The 26,326-nt window shown below is 37.1% G+C and overlaps 3 protein-coding genes across 4 annotated transcripts; 1 reads left to right on the forward strand and 2 right to left on the reverse strand.

Annotated features, from left to right (window-relative positions):
* The first annotated feature begins 2,154 nt into the window (after positions 1 to 2,154).
* Positions 2,155 to 10,265, forward strand: slc29a4b (asolute carrier family 29 member 4b). 2 transcript variants are annotated; one of them, XM_079616921.1, is made up of 11 exons: positions 2,155 to 2,378; positions 3,180 to 3,305; positions 3,963 to 4,094; positions 4,241 to 4,354; positions 4,484 to 4,612; positions 4,706 to 4,780; positions 5,419 to 5,693; positions 6,051 to 6,183; positions 6,300 to 6,487; positions 7,182 to 7,422; positions 8,807 to 10,265. In XM_079616921.1, the coding sequence occupies exons 2-11, from the start codon at positions 3,182 to 3,184 to the stop codon at positions 8,956 to 8,958; spliced, it is 1,563 nt and encodes a 520-aa protein (XP_079473047.1). In that variant the 5' UTR covers positions 2,155 to 2,378; positions 3,180 to 3,181; the 3' UTR covers positions 8,959 to 10,265. The 2 variants fall into 2 exon arrangements, with proteins under 2 accessions (XP_079473047.1, XP_079473046.1); XM_079616920.1 differs by lacking the exon at positions 2,155 to 2,378 and adding an exon at positions 2,659 to 2,801 and having other exon boundaries at positions 8,807 to 9,316.
* Positions 10,129 to 16,408, reverse strand: LOC307000218 (endonuclease domain-containing 1 protein-like). The gene is given in 4 exon segments (XM_079615648.1): positions 10,129 to 11,741; positions 14,574 to 14,646; positions 14,648 to 14,885; positions 16,363 to 16,408. Coding segments are annotated over 3 exon segments (822 nt in total). The 5' UTR covers positions 14,851 to 14,885; positions 16,363 to 16,408; the 3' UTR covers positions 10,129 to 11,195.
* Positions 16,409 to 18,288: 1,880 nt separating this feature from the next.
* Positions 18,289 to 25,390, reverse strand: fbxl18 (F-box and leucine-rich repeat protein 18). Its single transcript, XM_079614862.1, has 5 exons — positions 25,022 to 25,390; positions 24,285 to 24,482; positions 21,739 to 23,315; positions 20,467 to 20,685; positions 18,289 to 20,260 (listed from the first exon to the last, which is right to left on the reverse strand). The coding sequence occupies exons 1-5, from the start codon at positions 25,040 to 25,042 to the stop codon at positions 20,110 to 20,112; spliced, it is 2,166 nt and encodes a 721-aa protein (XP_079470988.1). The 5' UTR covers positions 25,043 to 25,390; the 3' UTR covers positions 18,289 to 20,109.
* Positions 25,391 to 26,326: the final 936 nt, after the last annotated feature.

Raw genomic sequence — 26,326 nt, forward strand, 5'->3', positions numbered from 1 at the left:
CAAGACATTACTAATAGATAGTCTCATAATCGAGCTATATATTCACCGCATTCTATGTAATATTCCGTTAATACTTTTATAATAAGATATTTTTTTATCTAAATGCACATTAAACGAACGAACTCTCAATTGCATCCTACAAAATAAATAATGAAGATGCGCGGGATCGATTAGTAGGACTTATCGTGTGTTCGCCTTCACGCTGCTGACACTCCAGCAATGTCACCTCTGTTGTGGAACTGACATCTAGTGACTAATATTGAACATATCAATCGAAATAACTTATTTCACGTAACAAGGTCAAGAAATGTTGTATAAATACAAATAGGCCTCTGCAAGACAAATCACTATTTTTACATTCCAAAATTAATTTGTTTCGATAAAGCATTGTTATTGTGAGGCCTGCTTGCACAATTTGAATAGAAATAATAGAATAATACAGGCAAATTTGAAGATTAAAGAATAATTCCTTCTCTTACTGGAAAATGCATTGTTCCTGTATCAATATTACTGTAATAGCTTTTTATTTCTTTTTTTCTTGGGGTGGCTGCCATAAATCAAGTGATGAGTGATATAGATCTGTGCTCTGGATTTTCATTATCACCATGCAACTACAGTCAAACTTTCCCTAAATATTCATGCATTTTCCCTAAAAATCATTCACACAATTCTTTGATCTTCCTCCCCACACAGAAAGCATTAAAAATAATTGTCTGATGTTCTAATTAAACATTTTATTTCAGTAATCTGTGAGTTGTTTGTATATTTTTTAGGTTTGATGTACATTACAAGTGTACATTCAATACAGTTACGTAAGTGCACTTCTTTTTCACAAGGGTTTACAGACATAGATGTGTATAAATGGAGACACTTTGCTGCTCTGAAATGATTATTCATGACATTTAAATTCACTTCTAATTAACTTTTAACTCTGGCTTTCCCACTGCTACTTATGTAAGTATATTTCAAAATAAGATTAAAGTATTTAGTGAGATACTGAGCTGTGTATATGTGCGTGTGTGCGGGCATGCGTGTGTGTGTGTGTGTGTGTGTGTGTGTGTGTGTGTGTGTGTGTGTGTGTGTGTGTGTGTGTGTGTGTGTGTGTGTGTGTGTGTGTGTGTGTGTGTGCTCTTGCATGGTGTCAGTAGTTTTCTCACTTATCTTCCATGACAGACTGCAGTGCAGGACTGTAAGACTGCTGAGCTGAAGCGCATGTTTTATGTTGTGCATGTAATAAAAGAATCACACTTGTTCTGAGAGACCATATGTTTCTAAAAGTATCTTCCAATGCATCCAGAATTGCTTTTATGTTTGTTTTGCTCTATAATCCCCCTTTTTAAATTCTGCTTCTTTTTAACAAAGATGAGAACTCTGAGGTTTTATAGTGTGACCTAAATGAGGGTAATAGATAATTTAAGGGTTCAGCTTTGCATTTCTTCCAAAATCTCCCGAGGACTTTCTGCCCCGGGGCAAGCCAGTTGTGAAAAAAAGAACTTCAAGAGAAATGTTGGTTTTTGAAGAAAAGAGAACAGTTCAACACTATCCCTTGGAATGCAAATGCTCAACACAATAAAAAAAAAAGGTTCTTTACTGACATCGATGGTTCCATGATTTACTTCCAGGGAACCTTTCCATTGCGTAAAATGTTTTTTTTTTATAGTGGAAAAGGGTTCTTTAGATTTTTCAAAATCTTCTTTACACTAAAAAAATATATATTTTAAGGACTGTTATTTGGGGAAAAGTTATTTGGTTGAAAGATAAGAAGGGTTCTTCTACAGACTACAGTATCACTGCAACAAAACAAAAACATTTAACCTAGAGTGCATATAAAGTAAATAAACTGAACATTATAAAGATGTAGAAGATGCAGGTCTAGATTTACATTACTGTGGCTTTGAATTAAATAGGGGATGCCGAGGCTATTTGTCACAATGGTTGCATCTCAGTAACTTCTATTCGATAAGTTACCGCAGCGTTTGTTGAACAATGAACTGATTTGTGAATCAATACGCACAATTTTTCTTTTCCTGCAATAACGGCGGAAATGTTCAATAGTTTTGTAGCCAATATTGTAAGGTAGGCTATATGTTTATATACGAATGAACCCCATCCTTATATAGTGTGACAACTAGCCCCGGTGATCAATCGTAAAGTGCGTGATGATTCCGTGACTTGCGGATGAGGGAGGAGAGCCGAGAGAGAGAGAGAGAGAGAGAGAGAGAGAGAGAGAGAGAGAGAGAGAGAGAGAGAGAGAGAGAGAGAGAGAGAGAGAGCGCGCAGAAAACGAGCATCCTCAAATAACACCGCTTTGGAAAGAGAACCTGGATCGTATTAAATATAATTCTCTTGTGACAGCGTGAATGACATAGGCACATCAGGTAAGAGACCTGTTATCCATTCAAGAAAGCGCGCGACAGCTCTGATTGATGTTCACTTATTACTGCGTGAGTCTATTCCATTAGTTGCGAATATGTACAAGGCATTCAGATGTCAAATAACCTTAAAGACAAATTATCCTTCAAAAACATCAATCATTAATGTAATGTAGTAGCCTAGGCTACTTCAATTCAATATCCCCGCCGTTAAAATGACACTAGGCTACCCAGGCTATGACATGGACGCTCGATATTTCTAAAAATAGCTTTGGTGGATCTGTCAGGTGACATCGACGAATCTCGCGTTTAACACCTAGTCCAACTGACTCACAGTGTTTTATAACGCCGTAAATTGTGAACCACACGCGCTTGCACAAAATAAATCAACATGGGAGAATAATTCATGCATGCTTCAAAGGAAAACAGGTGGAGGAACAAAGATAGAACCACTGCAATGCTTGGTTGCATAAAACAAAAACAAAAAATGTATTCTTATTGCACAGCATAGGCTACATGCCAGAGTTACTGGGGCATGTTGTTGTATTTCTCCAGTAGTCCGGTCAGTATTTCTTAGGGAAAGTGTAGTAGCCTACTTGTGATGAATATTCACTATTCTGTTTTTGATGTCATGTCAATATTCACTTCAGCTGATAGGCTATCATAGCCTATAAATATATGTTTATATTCAGTATGTGTGTGTATACATGCAAGTGAGTGTATTAAGGTACAAAATCTAATGCCAACTGCATCATTCTTGACAGTATGCTTTTTTCCCCATGTGTGAATTCTGACCTTTTTCCCCAGGCATGTACTCTGAGGAGTGGAGCAGGAATCGGCAGGGAAGAGAGAAGGCTGTGATCACGAATTTCAGCTTTAGTCAGCTGCCAGAGGAGGAGAAGAGGGGTTGGATAAAACCTCGCAGTGCTCATGGTGAGTTACAGATACGCACAACACATAATTAATATGCTATACAAATCGCACATACAAAATGCATTAAATTGCACGTGCAAACTTACGTGTATTGATGTATGACGCATGCATTGAGGTCTTTGTATAAATGTATGATGCATGCATTTGTGAAATAATTCCTACATTAGTTCCCATTTTTTTTGTGGCATGCAGGTAAACAATAAAATATTCTCATGTTTTTAGTAAGTGTTACATTTTTATTATTTTTAAAAAAAGTATTTATTTGTTTTTAATTTGACATTTTTATGATTTAGTTCATTATTTGCTTCTCATAAACTCCCTGCAGTTCCCTAACAAACCACCAGGGGTTCACAAACTCCAGGTTGAGAAGCCCTGCATTAGTGCAAGACACCATCATGTACAACACAAAAGCATTCATGACTTTTATATTCATGCATTTGGTAGACACTTTTAATCAATCGACTTACATTGCATTTAAGGTATACACTTTATCAGTGCATGCATTCCCTGGGAATCAAACCCATGACCATGGCATTGTAGCACCATGTTCTACTGTTTAAGAATGTTAATTTCTATTAATTAAAAATGGGGCTCAGGTTTATCAAGCTGCTCTGCCATTCTGTTTGGTATTAATCCAAGCTCATGTCTTCATTTCAGACTCAGAGGAATCCATTCCCGATGATCGCTACCATGGCATCTACTTTGCCATGCTGTTGGCTGGTGTCGGCTTTCTACTGCCATACAATAGTTTCATCACTGATGTGGACTACCTCCACCGCAAATTCAAAGGTTTGGTGCAACCGACCTGTCGCACATCACAGGATAGACAAAATGAAATTCACAGAGCTGTGGGTGGAAAAAGTGACAACTATGCATTGCACAGTAATATTTCTCTACAAGTTATGCATGTCAATTCCCCTCTTTTCTATTGTCAGGCACCTCTATTGTGTTCGACATGAGTTTGACGTATATACTTGTGGCTCTCAGTGCCGTCATTGTGAACAACGCACTCGTGGAGAGACTGAGCTTACACACTCGCATCTGTGTGGGTAAGAACATGCAAAAGTCGCCTCAAAATACAACGATAAAAGGCTCCTCCGCACTATTTTCTACATGCACATTACTTTACTCTTATTTATCTATTGCAATATCACTAAATTTCTTTTGCATATATATAGGATATCTATTTGCATTGGGACCTTTGGTTTTTGTGAGTGTGTGTGACGTCTGGTTGGAGCTGTTCGACACTCAGCAGTCCTATGCTGTTACTCTGGCTGCAATTGCCGTTGTTGCATTTGGATGCACAGGTACATTTATACAAGCAATCATGTTCTTGCATTTGGCCTTTCATTGTGGTTTTGTGATCTGAAACTTTGTTCATTGTCCTTTGACCTTTGCAGTGCAGCAGTCCAGTTTTTATGGTTACACTGGGATGCTGCCCAAGAGGTACACACAGAGCGTGATGACTGGAGAGAGTGAGCTAAACTTCTATTACTGCATGAATGAAATTGCAAGCATTATATTAAAAATGTACTTTTTTATGTAATTCTGAATTGAAGTTTTCAAGTGATATAGTAAAAATACGGTAATACAAGGATTAAATTATAGGCAGTAGCCTACAACAAATACAGTTGTTACAACAACAACATTTTTTAAATTATTATTTAAAGGGGATATATGTAGAATTCAGAAACCCTTGTTATTGGCGACTTCGGTGGCCGTAGTGAATTGCAGCCGGCAACTTATTTCTCATGCTCGCACTCATACATGTATCATGCAAGAGACGGAACATGATTCATTGCCCCGTTATACTCAAGGCAAAGTTATTTTTCGTTTGTTGCTTGGAAGTAAAAACGAGTGTGAAATACCTTTGCAGCGATATACTGTTAACAAACATCCCGACGCTGAGATAATTTAAATAATATATTTTTCATATTACAGTAATTGGTGGGGGAAATGTGCTTAATTGCTTTAATACTTTTTTTTAAATTTCAATAAAACATTTTAGAACATATAATTTCTTTGAAATATGAATTAACATCATTTTTACTCATAATGTGTTGGTTTAATGTGTTTGTATAGCAGTTAATGTGTTTTTTGTTTGTTGTTTCAGGCACTGCAGGAGTTATTGTCTCTCTGAGTCGGATTTTTACAAAGCTTCTGGTGGAAGACGAGAAGAACAACACTATCATCTTCTTCCTGTTCTCTATCTCAATAGAGACGCTCTGTTTTCTGTTACACGTGGTGGTGCGACAAACACACTTTGTCCGTTATCACACCGACAGAGCTCGCCGCAGCCACAGCTGGCTCAAAGGACAGATGAATAATGTTACGACACAGAAGCGCAGTGGCTACCAGATACATTATGACAGCAGCGCAGAGGAAGAGGTAAATTCACACACAGAAGCACTGGTTTGCATTTGACTTTTGGGGACTTTTTGTGAGATATGGATCCTTCATTCATTGGTTACTGACATGTTCTGAAAGGTTTCTGCGGGTCTGTCTAACTGTTTTCCTTATTACATTTAAAGAAAAGTTATCTTGTAAAATAAATACAAATTTAGGTGTACATGGTGTTTCGAAACTTAATGAGCTCCCTACGATCACCTTTTAGAATATATGCACACTTCTGCCACAATGCACTGTGACAAATCTCAGCGAAAAACGTTTGATTCTAGATACTATACAAATACAGAATGATTTTCTCAAAAATGTACATTGACTCATGGCATTTCTACAAATTAGGATGGAGTGGCGTCAAGCACCGTTGATGAGGCGGATGCAGTTAATCTGAGTAACGGTTCCCATGGAGATGAAATTTATGTCAGATTTGACGTGCCCAAACCAGACGACAAAGGGACCTGGATCAGTGTAAAAGGTGAGCCACCACAACCGCCTGTAGCTATTCTGTGTACAGACTGCAAAATAGAGTTAAGTTCAATTAATTTCACATTTTTAGCACTGAAGTATTCTAACATGCTGGCTTTCTTACAGAGGTTCTGGGTCAGAGGTGTGCTGTCGCTCGGATGATCTGGCCATATATGCTCTCAATCTTGGTGACATATTTCATCACACTGTGTCTGTTCCCTGGTTTGGAGTCAGAGTTACATAACGATACACTGGGAGAATGGCTGCCTATTCTCACCATGGCTCTGTTCAACATGGCAGACTTCGTGGGCAAGGTGAAATGAAACAGTTTGATGTAATTTACGAGCATATAATATCATTTAAAAAAGGTAAACGTTTGAAGGCGACACAAAACGGAAGGTGCGACAATATTTTCCTCACTATTATGACATTTCTGAGTGAAACAGCTTGTTGAACAAGAAATAATGGGAATTGTTTGGATGATAGGATTGCTGTGGTTTACTATTTATAGTTTTCAGTGACGTGACTGGTACGGAGACCTGGAGGGCAAAACATTCACATAACTGTAGCTCGAGTCTGTATATTTTTTCAAGCTCAAGTTTTGGGTACTTGCGATCCATATAATGGTCCCGCCGCAGTTTTTCAATCACTTTACCTGCAAAAAGACCTAAAATGCCTTAATGTACTTATAATGAAATGAAAGATCAAGTTCAGTGTACACCTTATTGATGATGCATACCATAATACAGGTGAGCAGATGAGCCCAGAATATGAATGCAACACACTAAATGGTTAAGTGTTTTCTTTATAAAGTCTTTTGGAAAACCTGTATATAATGCTTCATCAATTGAATTATATATTGAATTTGGTCTTTTAATATCACTGGCACATTCAAAAAAACTGTTCAAGGATAAATCATTTATAATAAATAGTGCAATATTCCATAAAAAACCAAGAATTGTCCATTTTAATTTCATGGTGACTTTATTTCTCTCTCCCTCTCTTCAGATCTTGGCAGCGTGTCCGTACGAGTGGGGCGGTGTGCAGCTGCTGGTGTGTTCGTGTTTTCGTGTTCTCTTCCTGCCCCTGTTTGTAATGTGTGTGTCTCCTGTGCAGCGCCCCCTGCTGGCGCACCCCGCCTGGCCCTGCTGCCTCTCCACGATGCTGGGTATCAGTAACGGGTACCTTGGCTCTGTACCAATGATACAGGCGGCCGGCAATGTGCCACTTCAGCAGCGAGAAGTGGCGGGTGAGTATATCAGACACACATAAAGAGTGAGCGAAATGTGTAGTGTGGTAGATATTCCCCTACACACACCTGACTTAAGTTAAATACCCTGTGTCTTCCAGACACCTGCGATTGGTACCACCAATCCAAATTTATTTTCAGACTCTGTTAAGTCACGACGCCTCGCCCCCTATAAACACTATCACTTAGGAATGGAAATAAAATCTTTGGTGTTTAGCGTGCTGCGCAGCATTTATCAGACAGACTCCAGACAATGCATTAGAAGACGTTTTTAATCACGGCCGGAGGATCTCAGAGAGAATCCCCATGACAAAAAGAGTAAAACAGTTTATATAGAATCGGAACATGGCAAAGGTGACATGATTCATTAAATTTTTCTCTAATATGATTGGCAATACAGCAAACCCTCTCCTTTGTTTCTGGGCAAAGCAAACTGGATTTTTTATTTTATTTCAGCTTGTTGTTTAAGTTATGAGGTTAAATATATTTAAATATACAGCCGTCTAGTCTTGTCCATCTGCTTCCGTTAATTCAACACGCACTAACTTTTGCCCAAGTGTTGGGGACATTTCATTCTCAAAAGCATAAATGTTAATCCTGCAAGAAAAAGCAATGTTAGTTATGATTAATACAAAAAAAATCCATTACGGAATACTTTTTTTAAAATCAGAAATGCGAAAACCTTCAAACTCAATGTCTTGAAGCACAAATGCTCTGGTGAGCTTTGTAGTTTTTGCTTTGTTTTTTAAATAATTGGGCTTATTCTTTTCTGTCACAATCACCATAATAAGTCAGCACTGTCTCAAATTAAAATAAACAGTTTGTGGTTTTAGAAATTTCCCCTCATTTTGAGGCCCTAGCTACACCAAAAACGAAATGGCTATATTTTCTGTTAGCAGGTCCATTGCACAAAATGTATGTGAATTCATAATACATAAAAAAATTTTTAAACAGATTCAATCTACTCTGTGTAAGTTTTTAAGAATTGGCGGCTACAAAATTCAAGTAGCCTACATAAATGTTTTTTTTTTTTTTGTTCTTTGTCTTACCCTGATTCTCTATATGTAGCCTTTGTTAATGAGATGTTGGGATGGATTTCCTGAGAAATTGCATACTTTTTATGCTTCACACACATCTAAAATATAATTCCTTCACACATAACCTTTTATTTAAGTCCCAGTACTCACAAATCTATGAAAGATTTATAAAATTCATGTGGATAGCGTAGCTCAAATAATTTGTTTTTGGAAGAATTGTTGGAGGCTTTTTCTCATGAGAATAATTGTTTGATCTCATTTCTGTCATTTGGAGAAGCAACTGATATATTGAAATCTTATTGTGTTTTTCCCCCACTAATTTTGTTTTCTCAATGATTATTTTACAGGGAACACTATGACTGTATCATATATGGCTGGACTGATGCTCGGGTCGGCAGTGTCTTACTCAACATACAGTCTGACCTCACAAGCACACACTACTCACACACTGAAACTCAACAACACACTCACATTACACAGCTATATACCTGGCCACTGAGTGTCTCTCTCACACATACACTGGTTTGCATTGTTGTTAATTATGTATGAATAATGAACATTTCCAAAGACTATTCCTACTTAAACACCAGTTTAGACCAGAGTTTGTACTCATACTGGTACTCATACTGGTCCAGGCTGGTTTATGCAAGGAAAGTCTGCTGGGACACCAGCATAGCTTTTCATTCTGGGACCCAGCATCCTAAACACAACATATGCTGGTGATCAGCTGCTGATTTTTTCATCAGTGTTGAGTGTTTTCATGTGTTGAGATACCCATTTGCAGTATCCAAGACTGTCTGAATAACCATCAAATTGTTAAATAAAGAGATGACTGTTTTTGTCATGTTTAAATCATGCACGGCCACCATGTGTAATTTACTGTAAGATGGATATGCTTTATAGCTTATGACTGGTTGATAACGTTGGTTGGTGTCTTAGTTTTAGTTTATGTTTATGACCTTCCACTTTAACGTTTTTATATCAAGGATAGGTAACAAATAGTTTCATTATTTGCTAAAAGTCTTATTCTGGCCAAAAAGCACCCATTGATACAGGAAGGTGACTATTTACCGTTTTTGACATAATGGTAAGGGACAGATAAATCTGAAAGTGGACACAGAACCCGTTTTTTTTGCTTTGAAAAACACAAGATGCTGGCAAAAGAATGAGGAAAATTTGATCTTTTAACTTTATTCCAAATCTTGTTGGTGATTTTCCAATTGCAAAAAAATGTAGCACATTTGTGCTCAAAGTCTCGTACAACTTCGGCCGGACCACCGGATAGCACAAAAAGAAGCAGCGTCATGAGTAATGAGCAGCCTTCCATGTAGTAATTAAACGTCTACAATTAAATACTCAAAAAATTATAAAGTATAAAATGTTATGGCCTAAGGCAGCTCTACAAATACTACATACCGACACCAAAGGCAAGAACACACTGGTGTTGCAGTGAACTGGAGTATTTTATATGAGCAATTTCAAGGAAATGTACTGAACCAGGGCTCACCACATATCTCCCTTAATCGATACATATTTAAACAAATTTCCTTAAGTCCACCCAACAAGTTTGTTTATGAATCTAAAAGATAATGCTTTAAAGTAAAAAAATATCTGACATTTGTTACACGATATAGAATATATATATAACATGACGCATATTTTTGCCAACATATTCACTTTATTGCTAATTTTTCAATTTCTAAACAGAAGTATGCAGTAGAAATAAATGCATAGCCTATTCACTTAATGCTCATTTTTAAATTTCTAAACAGCAGTATGTAGTAGAAATAAAGGCATATTCACTTTATTGCTAATTTTTCAATTACCTGGTACAAATTATGGTATACCATTTATACTCTGTCACAAAATAAGAAGTATATAATTTACTTTGACTGCACAGAGATGTTGAAAAATTTCTACCTTCCATTGACCTCGGTTAAAGGAGGGGTCTTGTGAAGCAGCATTAGTGAGAGCAAAGGTGGATTTTTCTCTATGAGCTTCGGAGCTGTATTACTAGTATCCCCATTAGGGAACTCATGTGCCCCGAAATAACGAGTTGTCGGGGAAAACATTCCACCGTAATTTAAATGAATCATTTCGTAGTAAAATCATAAAGTGTTGCGGATTTTATTGGTGCAAAGATGAGTAGGCCTATGGTATGTTTTGTACAACATTTACAACTGTTTTTATCACTTAATTTGAAGCACCACAATTTAAAATGTGTGTCTTCTGTTAGTTACATAGCGACTACTGAACAGACATGTAGAATATTATTTTAAAATGCAAATATTGAAAATATAAGAAATAAAAGATCTGTAAACACATGCATTTTTTGCAAGACTATAAGTGTGTCCCATCGAGTAATCAAAAGATCTACACACACTTGCAGCCTTTACTCCTACTTGGACACTTGGACGTGCACTTTAAAGTTTCTCTTTCAGACAACATCTCAAAGCTTTATTGGCTGTAGATAAGCGCACGACGGCGGAGTAATGAACAAAAATGGTCTTTAATAAATCCATCAGGGAATACGAAAATAAACAAACACAACCACGTCAATCGTAAAACGATACCAGACAATGAAGGACAGGAGACTGGGCTGGGATGATTGACTGAAACAGAACAGGTGTAAAGATAATTAATAACCCGGTAAACTAACTAGGCAGGTAAAACAGGAACAAAACACAGAGAAAACGAAACCAAAACTGACTACACGTTACATTTATTTTGAATGCTTTACTTAGTTGTTTCTTTGCCAATAGGGGAACTGCTATGAAACACCTCAAAAGAACTGACTTTATAAAGTTTTGCCAACTCTGTCTCTAAACCTTTCACAGTTATGTTCTGGGGAGTGATGTTCTTGTTCTTTCCAATAAATCCTCTTGAGATTTGACATTTGTTATTGTTGTCTAAGCAGCAGTATGCAGTCCAGAAATGACTAGGCACATTCACACTGCTTTCTTTAAGTTTCCCTGTTCCTGGAACCACCCCTGTTACAATGTAAACAGTATATGTTTTTAGACATTGGTTGACCAGTTCATTTGCAATTTGTGCTTCAAGTACCCTCCATTGACCGCTGTTAAAAGAAGGGTTTTGTGGAGCAGCATTAGTGAGAGTGAAGGTGGCGTCAGCACAGCTCTGTGATTGTGCCAGATAGACTGGAGCCAGATGACCTCTGTGGTACCCAGAGTTCTCATAGTCTTCATTGAGAGCTTGATGGTCTCCACGTTTTTTCACAGACCCCTCAGATGCCATGTTTGGTCCTGCAGTCATATCATCAAGCTGCAATATTGAATCAATTGAATATTAAGAACAGTTCACGTTAGAAGAGAAACAAAAGCAAAATAGCCTACTTAAAGTCCCACTGTCAATAATTTTATCCTTTAAAACTCATCTTTGATAATCAAAATTACATATTAAACTCTAGTCTACCTTGCTTCATTTAGTACATCTAGAACCATGAATAGAAATTTGAAGTTGAAACCATTGAAATTTTCTCAATATGCAGTAGTAGGCCTATAACATTACAATATTTCATGGATGCAACCCAAGACGAGTCTTTAGCCTACATGACAACACACACACGCACTAACCAATTTTGATAATCCGATATGCTATAGTATTCGTAAAGCAACACTGATATAGGAGGGTGCATTGGCTAAAGTTGTTTGGATGCACGTTGTTTTATAACACGGAGAGGCAAAAGTTGTGCATTACAATGCAGACAATAATGACAATAATTGGCACCAATCTGGCCACAAATTGGTGTTACACAGGTTTACAAGCTTCTGGAAGAAGGTGGAAGAAGCATACAGATTTTAGGGCAAACAGGGATTTCTTTAACAGTCATTTTAGATAATACACCTATTACTTCTGTCCAAAAGGACTGTAAGCGCTCACATTGCCAAATACAATGAAATAATGTTCCCTTTTTAGTTGTAATTTCCACAGATATCCAGAATATTTGGATTGAATTTATTGAATTTCTTCGTTACAGTATATTGGATCAATTTAAAACGAGTGTTGATCGAGGTTTGTGCTTGGACACAAGTTTTTTCTTTTTACCTGCACGTTCTAATTGCAATTGCCAGGAGTTCCAGGGCCATTACAAATAATAACGGTGAGAGTGGACAACCCTGGCGAGTCCCGCGGCGGCGGTATAAATTAAAAGGTTTGGAAGTTAAATTGTTTGTAATGACCTCTGCTGTCGGGCTATGATATACAATCTTTACCCACTGGCAAAAGTTCTGACCACATCCAAAACGTCTGAGTACACTGTCAAATGTTTTTTCTGCATCTAACGACAAAATACATGCATCTGTAGCCGTCCTTCTCATAAACAATATTAAGTACACGCCTGATATTATCGAAGGCCTGTCTATTTCGGACAAAACCATTTTGGTCAATTCCTATTATAGGGAAGGTTAATTATGCTCCAATCGAAGGGCTAAACCCTTGGCTATAACTTTGGCATCGGTTTTCATTAAAGAAATCTGTAGCCTGTTATTACTATAAATGAATCACTAATTTATCTTTTAAGGTTTTGTATATATCAATAGGTCTCCCATCAGGGCCAGCTGTTTTACCACTCTTCATCTTCACTATAGCATTTAAAACTTCTTCACTAAGGGTTCATCAATTGTCTTTTGGCTTCACTGTTCATAGATGGGAACTTGAGATTGTCAAAAAATATAGTTTGCTGCATAGGCCGACCAGTAGATTATGCAGTATTTAGCCTAACGATTGGAAATACTTGGTGAAAGTATCATTAATCTCCGGATCTGATGTCAGATTTACAGCTGTTGTGTAAATGCTATTTATTGCTTTACTCGATTGTAGTTGTTTAATCTGCCAAGCTAAAAGTCTGCCTGGCTTCTCTCCATATTCATAAAATATTTGCTTGAGACGGATTAAGCTGGCTACAGCTTTTGCTGCAAAGTTCATTATACTGCGCCCTTACAATGAGCAGTTACTGCTTAAGAGGATTCGAATTTGACTGATGTATATATCTTGTTCCAATTTTCTTATTCTTTCATCTAAATTTTGTAATTCCAATTTCATTTTATTATTACAGGAACTTGTGTAGCTTATCATTTGACCCCTGAGGTAGGCTTTAAAAGCTTCATCTAACAGATGCTGATGTTTCTTTCAAGTTCATTTTAAAGAATAAATCTATATGAATTCCAATGAACTCTATACATTTTGAATCATGTAGTCATCTTGGGTGAAACCTCCATCTACAAGGTCCCTAATAGTTTTTGACACATTATATCAAATTTAACTGGGCCATGATCAGAAATCACAATAGACTCAGGAACAGTAAAAAATCTGGTGAAATAAATGATTAGAAATCAAAAAGTAGTCTATTCGTGAATATAATTTTAGTGATGAACTAATATTCAGTTATGTTGGGATATTTTCTCCTCCATGGATCGCATAAATAAAATTCTGGAATGAAAAAAAAAAGTTATATATAAAATATTATATTATTTAATATTATTGTTGTATTATTATTATTTATTTGAAATATTTCACCTTAATTAAAGTGAAGAAGTGCATATTTTGAATGAATGACCAAGAGGATAAACAGCAAAGGCATTTTTCTATGACCTGATTTGCTCATATGTAGTGTGGATAAACTGTATATCTGCAAACAAACACTAACTTTTCTGAGCTATATGTTTGCAATCACTTTAATATATAAAGTCCGTTCTCCTCAAGTTCATGCAGGTGTGCTACGACAGGTGCAGTTCATCATGTTACCTTGAAGATGTTTTACATACAGAAATATCTTAATACTTTTTGTCTTCAATGGTTTATCTGCTGATTTATAATGTGAGACTCATCAAACTTCATTTTGTGAAATGGTCTGCTAGAAAAAAATTGTGTCTTGTTACTTGCTTTAATGTTTTATTATATGCTGGGTTGTTTTTTATAAATAGAAAGGTCATATTTCTGGTATCACTTTAATTACCGAGCTGTTGTCAGTAAATTTGAAACGATTCTATCTACACCATGGAAAACCATTTTTACAACCAACTAATACAAAATACAAATACTGAACAATAACAGGATATATAACCTTTAATAGAATTGGAGTAATATTTCACTTACTTGAGGTTCAATGTACCAATTGTTTTTTCTTGTGCAGTTCATTATCCCTTCAAACCTGTAGGCTGAGTACACTGATCTTGTTGTAAGTATCATAGTATGTGGCATAATAAGGAATATTTAGAGTTTGGCAGATCTGCTTGTACTGTGGTCCAGAAAATCCTGTTGGTGATTTTCCACCTGCAAAAAAGCCACCACACTCATGCTCAAAATCCGGCACAACTTTGGCTGAACCACCGGAGAGAAGAAACAGCATCAGCACATGAAGAAGCAGCGCCATGATGAAGAGGATGAGATGATGAATTATCAAGATCTCTGCAAGAACTTAACCACATGTGATACTATTTTTTAAATAATAACTTATATAGTGTAATATTGAAATAACAAATAAACACGTTGCCACCTTGGAATTATAATCTGCATTTGGAGCAGTTTTGAGCTATAGAGCTTAAAAGTTTTTGCATTCCATTCGACTTTATAGACCCTTTTTGTTTTTTAATTTAAAAGTCACCCCCCCCCCAAAAAAAAAAACCCATCACGTAATCTAAATAAATTGCCACAGAATAAGAATATGTGAAAACTCAATTTTGACAAAACATTTCTGATAGAACCTAATAAACAAATGTCAAAAAAAATAATACTTGAATCAATGAACAGCATTAGTAAAGCCCCAGTCTTACAGATCATTAATTGAAAAAAGTTGTTTTAGGGTTTAGTTACCCTTTAAACAACCAGACTCACTGCGTAGCACACTAACCCCAGTTTCACAGACAAGGCTTAAGCTAGTTCCCGACCAAAATGCATGTTTGAGCTGTTTTAACTGAAAGCAACTAACATAACTTTAAATATGTCAGTGTTATTGTTTTGTCTCAAGATGCACAACCAGTTTTTTTTTTCTAAGGCATGTTAATAAAAGCTACTTAAATGCCCTAATTGAACTAAGGGCTAATCTGTTAGCCTAACGTTCAAACCGCCGGCGGCGAGAGCGGAAGCCATTCATTTTCAATGAGAGCCGGCGGCGAGCTGAGTAATACAGAGTCTCTACTCACTATATATTCAAACACATACATATATAAACTAAAATGATTATACATTAGGCTACTACGTTTAGTATAGCCCGTCTGTGAAACGTCATAGCATAAACTCTTCTTGTTAGTATCATATTTTCCCTCTGATGGTTTCGGTTGAAATTGTGCCAGATTTAGTTTTAGTTTTATACTCTTATAAGATTTCATAACTACTGGTAATTTTCTGAAAAGATTCGAATGCAAAAGAAATGCATAGATGTGATTAATATTTCTCCATGTATTTTTCTGGATTCAGTAACTAAATTATATATATATAGGCTATATATATATTATATTTATAGTGTTGTCTAACAGATAAAGTGTTGAGGCTTTTGTCTTCAGGCTTTGCATTATGTATTTCCCTGCCATCAAAATTATTCTTGGCACATTAATGTCCATGGAGCACTTCGTTGGTAAGTTGTAAGCATCACTTGTGTGTCCAACTGCCTTTACTTTAAGCTAATTGTTTGTTTTACTTTTCTTACAGCCAAGTTGCAGGAAGTTATATCAGAAGAGTACATAAAAAAATCCTATATGCTATACCATACAAAGCATAATAGTCTTTTATTATTATTAATTTTATTTTTTGCGGAGTAAAATAAAAAAAAGTGTCAGGTCTCAGGGGTAAGTATGGGTGGATTATATTATACAGAACTTAAAATAGCAAACAAATAACAATTAAAAAGTGAAATTAAAGATGTATCCAGTCAAAAACTGTTACTCACCACAGAATGTGTTGTTTTTCACAAGAACCTTGTTTTCACCCGTCCTTCTCCTCCTCGTCTATAATTTCCTCTTACTTACATTTATATACCCTCTCCATTTAGTGAACGTGCTTTCTCAACCATTTTATTTAATAACTCAGCAAAAATAAACAGGGAACTTAAACCATTCAGCTTCCTGCTTCACTTTTCATAGAAATTCAGTGCAGTTCAGCGTGTGTTAGCTTTATTAAAAATGCCGAACCCATAGTTCTGCTCATAAGTTTACATATGTGCAGAATATGCAAGTTATGATTTAATAAAATATAAGGGACCATAATTTTTTTTATATAGGCTACTGTCCTAAGCTGCATCAGTTTACATACAGTCCACAACAAAATAATAACTGAATTTACACAAATTAACCATTTTAAAAGTTTAATATTATTAGTGTGTTACGTGGGTGTTCAACGGATGCTTTTATGTTTTGTGATAGTTGTTTATGAGTCACTTGTCTGTCCAGAGCTGTTAAACTACTTACTGCTCTTTAGAAAAATCATGCTCTTTTTTTAGCTCTTCTGCATATTTGAACTCTTTCTAAAGTGAATATGATTTTGACATCAATCTTTTCACACTGAGGACAACTGAGGGACTCAATCACAACTACAAAAGGTGCAATTTTTTTTACTGATGCTGAAGAAAGAAATTAAGAGCCTGGGGTGTAAACCTTTTAAATAGGATGATCAGGATAAATTATTATTATTGTTATTATTATTTATATGAAACATTTTTAACGTTGTGTTTCCCTTTGACAAAGCATCTCTCAATCCAACTGTAATTTATGTCTCAATCCTATTGTAATTTAATTAAAGGGATTACTCTTAATTCTTCTGTAATTTAAAATAAAATCTGATGCAAATAGGCTACTGCATAGACTATAGAACAATTATGTATAAAACAATAGTGGATTTAACATACATTTTTAAAAGGTATATTTTTAGCGTAACCTTCTCCCTCTACACACTTTGCTCAATTCAAGAATAATTCATGCAATTGTTTATTGTTAATTTGAAAGCATTAAAAGTGCAGTTTCTTGTCTCTCCTTGTGTTGTTCAAGTGGTTAAATTTTGATATGGGATTTAGTCATTAGTAATAAGTAGACCAATACTTTCTAAAGATAGTAATTATTACATTAATCTAATTACACTGTTGAAGATGTAATTTGTAGTTACCCAACTGTTATAATATCAGAGGTGAAACTGGAAGAACAGTTATTCAACCTAATTTTAATCTTCATAGTGCAATCCTGCAGAAATTAAAAGAATGTGGCAGCAGCTGAAAATGAAATATAAAAACATAATTCAATCAGGTAAGGCTTGAGCATATCATGGGTGTAGGCTACCTGACTTTACAAACATTTGACATATTAAATAACTAAATAGCATCCAGTGTCTAGGAGTGCAGCAGCATTTTTGGCTGAGGGAATTCCTTCATCAGAGTCAGTCACTCCCGAAGATCCAAGGGCCTTCATAAAATGTAAGAGGTCTACATATGGGTTATTTTTTATAAAGGGTATTTTTGATATTTCCATTTATTTTACTTTAGGTTGGGTTTTTTGTTGGTCCCAACAGATTCTGATGGTAATATCTGTCTTTTGGAGCCTCCTGTCCCAACAGAACCCCAGTTGTAAGTAGCCGACTCAATACACCAGAAATTATGACAAATAGTATTCCTATTATAAAGTGTACTCGAAATGCTCATCTTCACGATGGGGATGAAGAAACAGTTTCTGCTGCCACAGAGAGGCCTACAGAGGTAATGTGAATATTATGTCTACACATCAGACAATCTACACATTCACATTTTTATGTGGAGTAGCCTATAAGTTTATATCTAAGTATAAACGGACATCAACTTCTGGTGCACAGATGAACACACTTCATGATTTTCAGTAAATGCCAGTTTAATTCTGTAGCATTTGTAGAATTAACAGCAATGTATAAATGTACAGAAAGAATGAATGAGGTGTTTAAACACTGCTTCCTCTTTAAAAAAAAGGGGAGGATACCGCAACAAACTCTGGGTTTACCGAAGAAAACCTGCTGCCGACCAGGTTAGGTTCACAGAGTAAGTTACGATGGTAACTGACTCTGAGTATAAGTGACCTCTCTTTCAGAAACGGGCATGACTTACTCTGCTTTCTCGGGTTTGATATACCTCCCATTCTGAAACGGAAAACCCAGATTTTCCCTCATTTCAGGGTTAACATACAAGTTTTTACTTAACCCCCTTTCTGAAACAGGCCCCTGGTCTCTCTTGTAAAAGAGATCAAATGATCTCAGTGTGGGACCTCAGGTAAAGAAAAAAAAAAAAAAAAAATGTAATCCCCAGTTTCACAGACAAGGCTTAAACTAGTTCCCGATAAAATGCATGTTTGAGCTGTTTTAACTGAGAGCAAATTGCACTGACATGTCTTAAAATATGTCAGTGTCATTGTTTGGTCTCAAGAAGCACACCACACCAGTCATGTTTTTTTCTCTACGGCATGCTTATACAAGCCACTTAAATGTCCTAATTGAACTAAGGCGTAATTCTGGCTTAATCTAAGCCCTGTCTGTGAAATCAGGCCAAAAAAAAAAAAAAAAGTGTTTTCAAAGTGCACCAGATTTGTGCATTTGAAGAATAAGTTTGCCAATTTTCAAACAGATTCATATTGTTACAATGTCGGTATGTGTAAATAAAAAATGTATATTCTCTCTCTGTGTTACCTGCATAATCTTGTTTATTTGTCAGCAAAAGAAGTTCAGGGATCGGACACTGCATTAAAATAATTGTTTAAAGGTAACATCTTCACAAACATTCCTGAGCTCTAAATGTCGCTCTAGCATATCGTGTAGAATGCCAGTGTGTTGTGGTAATACTGGTGGGATTGGGTAAAAATGACTTGCCAGCTGAACACAGGCATATATCACTCATGTTGGATGTCAACATTCACATTTGCATAAGTTGTCCTGTTTGAATTCATGATTGGTTGACTGTCAAATTAAAATATTACATTATTTTTTAACTTTAACATTACAATTTAACTTGGTTTCACTTTGTTTATGTTCTGGTAAAAAAATTGTGTTTGATTCCATTTTTTTATTTTTTTATTTCTTGAACCGGTTCAGAGACCTGCTTCTCAGAAATTGAAAAAAGGAAGGAAAAAAAACCCCCAGAACTGTGAGGATACTCCCAGATTTGAGAGAATATGCTAATTAATGATTTTTTTCTAAGAACACCTTCCTTTTTCAGACATTTGAAGAAGTTATGAGCATACAACCACTGATTCAATGAACTCTTGAAACAGACCACACTCTGATGATATAACATAAAGCAAAATTGTATCATGTGATTTACCATAAATTGGATGTTTTGATTCAAAAATGTATAATGTGATGCAAGTTCCACAACACTTAAGAATTTTTTTTATCAATACTTTATTTTTTAAGGTTTTAAGATGAAATTTAAACCTGTTAAGGACTTTGTTCATAGAAGCTCTTGATTGGAAAATTCTGACCTTATTTAAAGTTGTGATTGTCCTCTTAGCTCAATGATCTCTCAAGTCAAAACAAATGGCTTTCCTGGAATCCTCCAGATTGCAAATATTTTTCTTATCAAAGGAGTGTTCCTACAATGCATAATTTCTCTCTCACAAAATAGCACTGGTCAAGCGTTGCCCAGGTTAATCCCCCACATGTTTTCTGTTTTCAGATTTTGCTTCAGTCACAGTCACTGTTTCGCGGGCTCTTCAGCGACGCGGCTTTTGAAAAGTGTGATCTCATCCAGGTGGCAAAGTGGCATTCCTCTGATCACATGGCCCAGGTCCTCGTGCAGTAAAGGGTAAATCACCACACTAAGGGCTGGACGAGATGTTGAAAAACTGCAGGGGGGGAAACACTGAACAGGTGAATATTTGATGTACACCAGGATACTTCCTGTACAACAACCCAGACAGCAACATAGTGTTGGTCCAGATCCGGCCCACATCTGGAACACGTGGATTCAACACGCACCAAATGCGGGCCGAACCTGGGCTGTCTGGAAATTATTCAGGCTTATTATTAAGAATTCTTTAAAAACACTAACCTGTCCAGCAGTGTTTTCTGCAGTGTTTTACATGCCACCAGGGTACCTCCCATGAACATGTGGCACATGATGACACCAGTGCAGCTCTGCATGAAGGCCGTCACAGCGGCGGGCTGGAAGGTCCCATGTCGAGAAACCAGACAAACACGCCGCAGCTGCTGACACTGACTGAGCTCTTCAAAAAATGCTGCGTTCGCATTAAAGTAGGGCTGCTCCAGCCTGCAGTTTTACACATACACACAGTGAATGAATGCAGAAGTTATATGGCTAAAATATTCTACTAAAAAATATATTAATAATTGATTAAGTAATCCTAGTTCTCATTCTAGCCAGGGTCCAATTTAAAACTCACCAACGGCAAATGCAGAATGACTTACAAGCCAGTTAACATTTTTAGGAATAAAAATAATGCATGAATAACACCTCTTATAAAATAATATTACATTACATTTTATGAATGGAAGTGCATCAAGAAGATACATATGGTCTACTAAACAAAAGCTATGTGAGTGTTGCGTGTCACATTTTACTTTAACCACATGGAGCCATAATTTTTTTCATGCACACCGAAATAAAATTATGAGAAACAAAATCATGGACGATGTTATTGTGAGAGATGCCATTTAGCTAAGAAACTGTCTAAAATATAATGGTGCAAGTGTCATAACTGCAGATTCTTGTTCTCATGATCTTTTCAAATTCGACCAAAACATAACACATAAATAATTTACTAAAGGTAAACATTAGACCTGGCTACTTGGTCAAAACCTATTTGACATTTTAGATGGGAGAAAAACACAGAGATTCTGAATTAAGACAGCAATAAATCACAGACTAACCTCTTGTAAATGTTTAAATCAGCTTATAGCCCCATGAGAAACTATTGACATCTGAATATAAGTTTTAAATGTATGCACCATTTATCTTAATACTTAGTATATAGATTAAAACATAATTTAAATATTTTTATGATTAATGTGCCAGATTCATCTAACTGCACAGTTTGCCCCAAATACACAATGGAAAAATAACTAAATGGCTGTCATAGGGAGCAAAATATATTATTCTAACTAAGGAAATAATACAAAATACAATTTAAACATACAGGACGTACAGCAATCCTGTCAGTGTGGCGCTGCCCCCTACTGGTGAGCTGCAGTCGTAATATGATGCAGTCTGGTAAAATGTTATTTTCTTTTTGCTATGACAAGTCTACATTTAGATTCTTTGCTTAATTTTGTGCATGGAGTGTTTAGTGACGTGTGCGTTCACCTTAAATCCCTGAGTTGTGTGCAGTAGGAAAGAGCCTCCAGCAGCGCCTGCGTGTAATTCATGGTCTTTAATGATCCGAGATTTGCCAGCGATAACGAATGAAGGTCCTTGCACCCCTTGAGCAGCTCGATCAATCCTGTCCCCTTCAGGACTCCCGGTAAGTGAGCGAGGGTGAGCTTGCGCAAATTTTTCATCCCTCCTAAAGCAGCTAACTCACTGTCTCTGACATTGTAGGACCAGGGGCATGCGACGGGGTCCTTGCGGATGGCCGGCTCATTCCGTGGCATGGCAGAGGAAAAGCCTGCGCCAATCAGCTCCAGCTCCACTAGATGCGGGCAACCTTGAAGCAGTGGCTGAATGCAGAAGCCTCTGTCCTGCTGCTCTTCACCCTGACCCTCCATGACCCCTGTTGAGGGTCGATATGTTGGCACACCGACACGGCTGCTCTTTTTAAGGCCGAGAAGTAGTGACCTTGGTGTGAGGTCTGAGTTGGAGTCCTGAATGTTCACAGGTGTTGGAGAGGATTGCGCCAAAGCACACACCGGAAGTGCCAGCGAGCACAAGGAGGCAAGACGTCCTAAAGCTCCACACAAGTGTCCATCTTGCCCAGTGGGGAAAGCATGGTGGTAGTGCGTGGCGGATAAATTAAGGTGAATAAGATGCGGGCAACATTCAGTAAGTGCTTTGATGCTCTCCGTGTCCATCTCCTCCTCGCTCTTTCCACAGCTCTCGGCGAGAGGTCCTCGGCCACAGCCACGCAGGTTGAGACTCCGTAGGGGTGTGAGGTCACGACCCGCACTAAGCAGCACATGTAGAGGGTTGAACCCTGGAGATGAACAGTGCGAGACATTTAGGTAAACGGGGCAGCCGTGCGTTAGGACTCGCCCTAGAATAGCACCATCTAACCATGTACGTGGAAGCTGGAGAGCGCTTACGCTATTTCCCACTGTTGACGCCATGCTCTCCATTAGCGCCGTCATTGCAACCGGCCTTGGCGGTGCGGGTCCTGGCACAGAGAGCACCAGTCCTGTAAGACCCTCAGGCACTCTCATACTGAAAACAGCCAAGTAGAGCGCCAACAGAGTACGATTGACTTCACCAGGTGCGAGGCGTGCGGAGAACCAGCGCAGGTTCTGATAGTGCGGGACGCTGCTCTGGCCCACCATCAGCTGCGCACACCCGCCTGCTTCCCTCCAGGCCTCGCTGGCCTCCAGATAGAGGTGAAGTGTTCGTAGGGCACTGCAGCATGGCACCACCCCATAAGAGGGAGTCAACAATGTCTGCTTGAGCTCCTGCAGGCGAGCCAAAGCTGACTTACCCTCCGCACTCAGCTGCTGGAGGTCGAACCCCGGCCCCACATCTAATGCCAGCGAGCACAGAGAACGAAGAGAGGTCAGCAGATGCGAAAGCCGAATTGACGTCAAACGGCAGCCTGAGAGGTCCAGGCTGACTAGACCTTTACAGCGGGTGACCTGATCCACCGTAGAGCCGGCCAACCAGTAGCAGCCACTGAGGTTTAAAGTCTGGATGTCAGCGGAGAAGTTCTTCAAGAGCTGCTTCACAGCATCGTCATTTGCCTGTGGATAAGAAGCAATTCAAAGGTAAGATTTTCAGGCATTTCGTACTAAAACATTTGGTTTTCTGTTATATTTAGCTGCAAATTCTGCTTGTCAGCTTTCTAAAACCTGTTAGATAGGTGAAAGTATAATAGATGACATAGACATAGATGGTTTTTGCTGAAATTGCAAAAGTGACTTGTTGAATATTAGTCTTGGGAGCCTATGAATGGCATGAAATTGATTAATTCATTTATCAAGGAAAGGTGTTTATCACCTTAGTCTTGAACTTTCCTGTATAATTATTGCAAATTATTATTATTGCTGTTATTGCTAGTTTTCTTTGTAAACTGTTTTCCCCTATGTACATTTGATGGGGAAAAAAAATACAGTTATATGTGAAAAATGTATATTAAGAATTCATATTTTTAACAGTTTTAAAATAAATAAACATTAAATAATAAATATACATTTAAAGTCACCATGAAACAGAAATTGTGATAATCTTTTGATCCCTATTGTGATTTTATCAGTAAAAGTGACTTCTCAAATTAGAAAAACGGAAGGCTGGACTTGATTTTGTCCATCAGGAATTGAGTGGATTATTTGCTAATTGCTGCAGTCTCATGTGAGTGATAGGTTGCTGAAGGGAAGGGGAAGTTAATGTCTTGGATTAAAAAATCATAAGGGTTCAAAATTTGTCTTAGAAAATAATGATGTGCATTCCATAAAAATAATACAATTACAGTCACAAAAAAATTATTGTATTAATTTAATTTTGTGTTGGGTCAGTGAATATGGCAGGGGAAAAAATCTGAACCCTCATCAGGCATCTCAACACTATAATACACAATTGACAAGATGGCTAATTGTTGAACAGTTCTGTAACGTTAAATAGAATAGAGTATAATGGTATTGGAAAAATGCGCTGTGTGTTTGTCAGAAATACCCTAAAGTTCATGAGAGAAAGTGTGTGTTTTTTAGGCTTACCGTATATTCTTTATGCAGGTGTACATGGGCTCTCAAGCTCTTGTCCAGACAGAGATTTTGAAGTTTCCGGCACACTTGACTCACATTAAGCATCAGGTCATGACTAGGAATGAATCGCAGGATATTCAGTAGAATCTCATCTGAGAAGTCTGAGATGGTGACAGAAGTTTGGGAAATGCTATCTAGGCAGCACAGAGCCTGTAGAGCAGCAAGAAGAAAGAGTCATTAAACATAGTTAGTTTGACCTGAGTTTTCTTTTTCTTAAACAGAGTGAGTTAATTGTTTACTAAATGTGACATTAAAGTCCATAATGCTCAGTTTCGGAATATCTCCGATGTTATTACAATACAACTGTGGTGACCACAACTGTCAAAACAAATGTCAAAAATGACAGAAAGCTTTCAGACCGGTAGTTACAAATTATTTTTACGCTGGTAAGAATTTACGGTATTTAAATCTATATTACAGTAGTATAAACGTCGGTAATATAGTATTATGACAGAAACTATGGTAATCATGGTGACATTTTGCAAGGGGTTATTTGAGAGATCTGCATGCTTATCTGTCCCGTAAGAAGCCTGCATCTTCGTGTCCCAAATAAATAAATAAAAAAGAATATATATTTTAATCGTTTCAAAACGTTACTGTTGTATAAATAAATTTTTACGTAACGTTATTTACATGCAACAAAATGTAGAAGCTAACTATCATTATTAGCATGAATGATCAGTCCTTACCGTTTCAATTTGATTATCCATGCCGCTTTAGGGAAATGTGTTTGGACATGCACTTGAATGATATACAAAAACAAATCATTGCCATCTCAATAAATGTATAATTCATCCATTGAACAAAAATGTGTTTGGCACAGTAGGAATAGGCACACATTTAGCGGAAACAAGATGTAACACATTCGGAACGTTTTGAGAGACGTACATACTTCCGGTACGGAGCACCTAGTAAAAATATTTTCTATTATTCATTTTCCGTATTCAATGTACTATCAAATATAACAATAATTATGAGGATATTGTAAATCAGAGGTCTTCGACTCTGCGTCTAGATACGCACTGTTTCTCATCCTTCTCATTCTGCTTCAGCACACCAGCTTTTATATTTTCAAGCGATCCTAAAGAGCTCGATTAGCTGCTTAAAGTGTGTTTTATTTTATTAGAGTTGGAGCTAAACAGGACAGGACAGTAGCTCCCCAGGAACAGCGTTGAAGACCACAGAATGTAAATTCACTTATGGGGTTGACAAGAAATGTATGAAAGGCCTTCCCCATCTTAGTTGGGTCCATTCAACTGAAGAGAAGTTAGTTTTTCTCAATTGTTTACACACAATTACTGGTACTTGAGACACAATGACCACAACATGTAACCCATTCACCAACCCCCTGAACCAATTCTGCTAAATGTCAAGCACAATTCCTGCTTTACACTCAATTTGCAGTTCTAAAACATTTTTTTCAAAACACTACACATAATTTTCTGCATTTGGCACAATTTGCATGCAGAAAATCTCGTTTTCACAAGGAACACACTGCCATTCAAATATGCACACTGACTCAACACATGGGCAAACACCCGTCACACAGTTTTACAATTAGCAGTCAGAGTTTTAGCATAATTTTTTTTACTGTTAACTGTATACAGTAAATGATTCTGTTGTTTTGTATGTAGACCACATCAGTGTTCAACTGGTTCTTATAAATGTCTAGTCATATGATGGTTTGTGTGTCATTTGAAAACAAAATACCATTTTAAGAAATAACATTGTTTTGAATGTAAAGTTTCATTTTGCTGGAGATTGAGGGATTTTGCCCATTGTGTGCGTTTTTTGATTTGGGTGTAGAGTTCTGAGAATATGAGGCATGCTTTCAGAAAATGTGTAAACAATCGAGAAAAACTAAGATACTGTTGAATTATCCACCATGAGAATGAAAAATAAGTGCTCAATTCAGGGTCCATAACTGTGTCCAAATCTTTCTCAAGTACATGCTGTTTGTGCAATAGCTTAATGAAAATTCATAATATTCCCTG

This window comes from Phoxinus phoxinus, assembly GCF_949152265.1.
Source record: "Phoxinus phoxinus genome assembly, chromosome: 6".
Classification (NCBI taxonomy): Eukaryota; Metazoa; Chordata; class Actinopteri; order Cypriniformes; family Leuciscidae; genus Phoxinus; species Phoxinus phoxinus.

Bases quoted from the DNA above. Each gene is read 5' to 3' on its own strand.
- slc29a4b (XM_079616920.1), top strand. The intron at 4,095-4,240 runs GTTTGGTGCAAC...TTCTATTGTCAG, and splicing joins CCTCCACCGCAAATTCAAAG to GCACCTCTATTGTGTTCGAC. The intron at 6,488-7,181 runs GTGAAATGAAAC...CCCTCTCTTCAG, and splicing joins TGGCAGACTTCGTGGGCAAG to ATCTTGGCAGCGTGTCCGTA.
- fbxl18 (XM_079614862.1), bottom strand. From the start codon at position 25,042: ATGGATAATCAAATTGAAACG. The intron at 23,316-24,284 runs GTAAGCCTAAAA...TCTTATCCACAG, and splicing joins ACCTGCATAAAGAATATACG to GCAAATGACGATGCTGTGAA. The intron at 20,261-20,466 runs GTTAGTGTTTTT...CCCCCCCTGCAG, and splicing joins CAGAAAACACTGCTGGACAG to TTTTTCAACATCTCGTCCAG.